Source organism: Octopus bimaculoides, chromosome 8 (assembly GCF_001194135.2).
Source record: "Octopus bimaculoides isolate UCB-OBI-ISO-001 chromosome 8, ASM119413v2, whole genome shotgun sequence".
In the NCBI taxonomy this organism is placed as follows: Eukaryota; Metazoa; Mollusca; class Cephalopoda; order Octopoda; family Octopodidae; genus Octopus; species Octopus bimaculoides.
This window is the reverse complement of record NC_068988.1, coordinates 84591455-84592530: the sequence shown is the minus strand read 5'-3', so window position 1 is coordinate 84592530 and position 1076 is coordinate 84591455. Positions and strand designations below refer to the sequence as shown.

Below are 1076 nucleotides of genomic sequence, written 5' to 3'. Positions count from 1 at the left end.
TAAACACACACACACACACACACACACACACACACACACACAAATAGGCTCCTTCTAAATTTCACTCGTAAAGTAGCAGTCAACCTGAAGCTACAGACAGTGTGTCATACATTAAACTATGTGATTACAAAACAAGCTTCTTAACCACAGAGCCATGTCAGTAACCATATATTTTCAAAATTAAAATCAGATATTTAAATGCAAATTAGACATTAAAATGTAAATTACACAATACTTCATTTTACTTTTTCCTTCCTTTCTGCTGAAAATTAAATCATTCTTCATATGCTTCAGACAAACTCAGGAGCCAAAGTACATTTTTAGAGATATATAAATATGAATTCAAAATTTAAAATATTAGATATAATAAAACAAGCATGATGGAACACTTGTTTCTTGATATTGTATTGAAGTCTACTTACCTGTGGAAAACAAGAAAGGTGACTAAAACAACGACGATAGAAGCAATAAGGGCTGCTACAACAGCACCCGTTGTTGACATCTTTTTAGTGGGTACCACAGCTGGAAAGAAATAAAATGGCCAGAAGCAAGATAATAGAAAGATGACCAGGTAGAAATTATAATAAAATTGTCTGAATATGATATTATCCATACATGATGTAAACTGCCTGAACATATTACCAAGGTTGACTATGTGATAATAATATCTGTACAGGATACGTAAAAGCACCCACTACACTCTCTGAGTGGTTGGCGTTAGGAAGGGCATCCAGCTGTAGAAACTCTGCCAAATCAGATTGGAGCCTGGTGTAGCCATCTGGTTTCACCAGTCCTCAGTCAAATCGTCCAACCCATGCTAGCTAGCATGGAAAGCGGACGTTAAGCGACGACGACGATAACATTACCAAAACAGCTGTGATACCTTGCTAATATTATCTTATAAAAGATGATGATACTGTGAGAAGTGACAAATTGCCCAGCAACAACTCACTTGATAGAGAGTTCCAGTTTAACATTAGCTGCTCTACTTCCATCCCATTGTCCCTGTCTCTGAAGTTTGGAGAGTTTGTGAAAGATATGGAACAGTCATGTTTTCATATAATGAATATATATAT

General features: G+C 36.0%; 1 protein-coding gene across 2 annotated transcripts in view; it reads right to left on the bottom strand.

The window, feature by feature from the left end:
• Nucleotides 1–1076, bottom strand: part of LOC106883169 (receptor-type tyrosine-protein phosphatase T) — a 201176-nt gene that overhangs the window by 60024 nt on the left and 140076 nt on the right. For both annotated transcript variants that reach the window (XM_052970235.1, XM_052970236.1), the window contains exon 11: nt 423–522. In XM_052970235.1, the coding sequence (XP_052826195.1) occupies nt 423–522 (100 nt within the window). The remainder of the gene's footprint in view (nt 1–422; nt 523–1076) is intronic.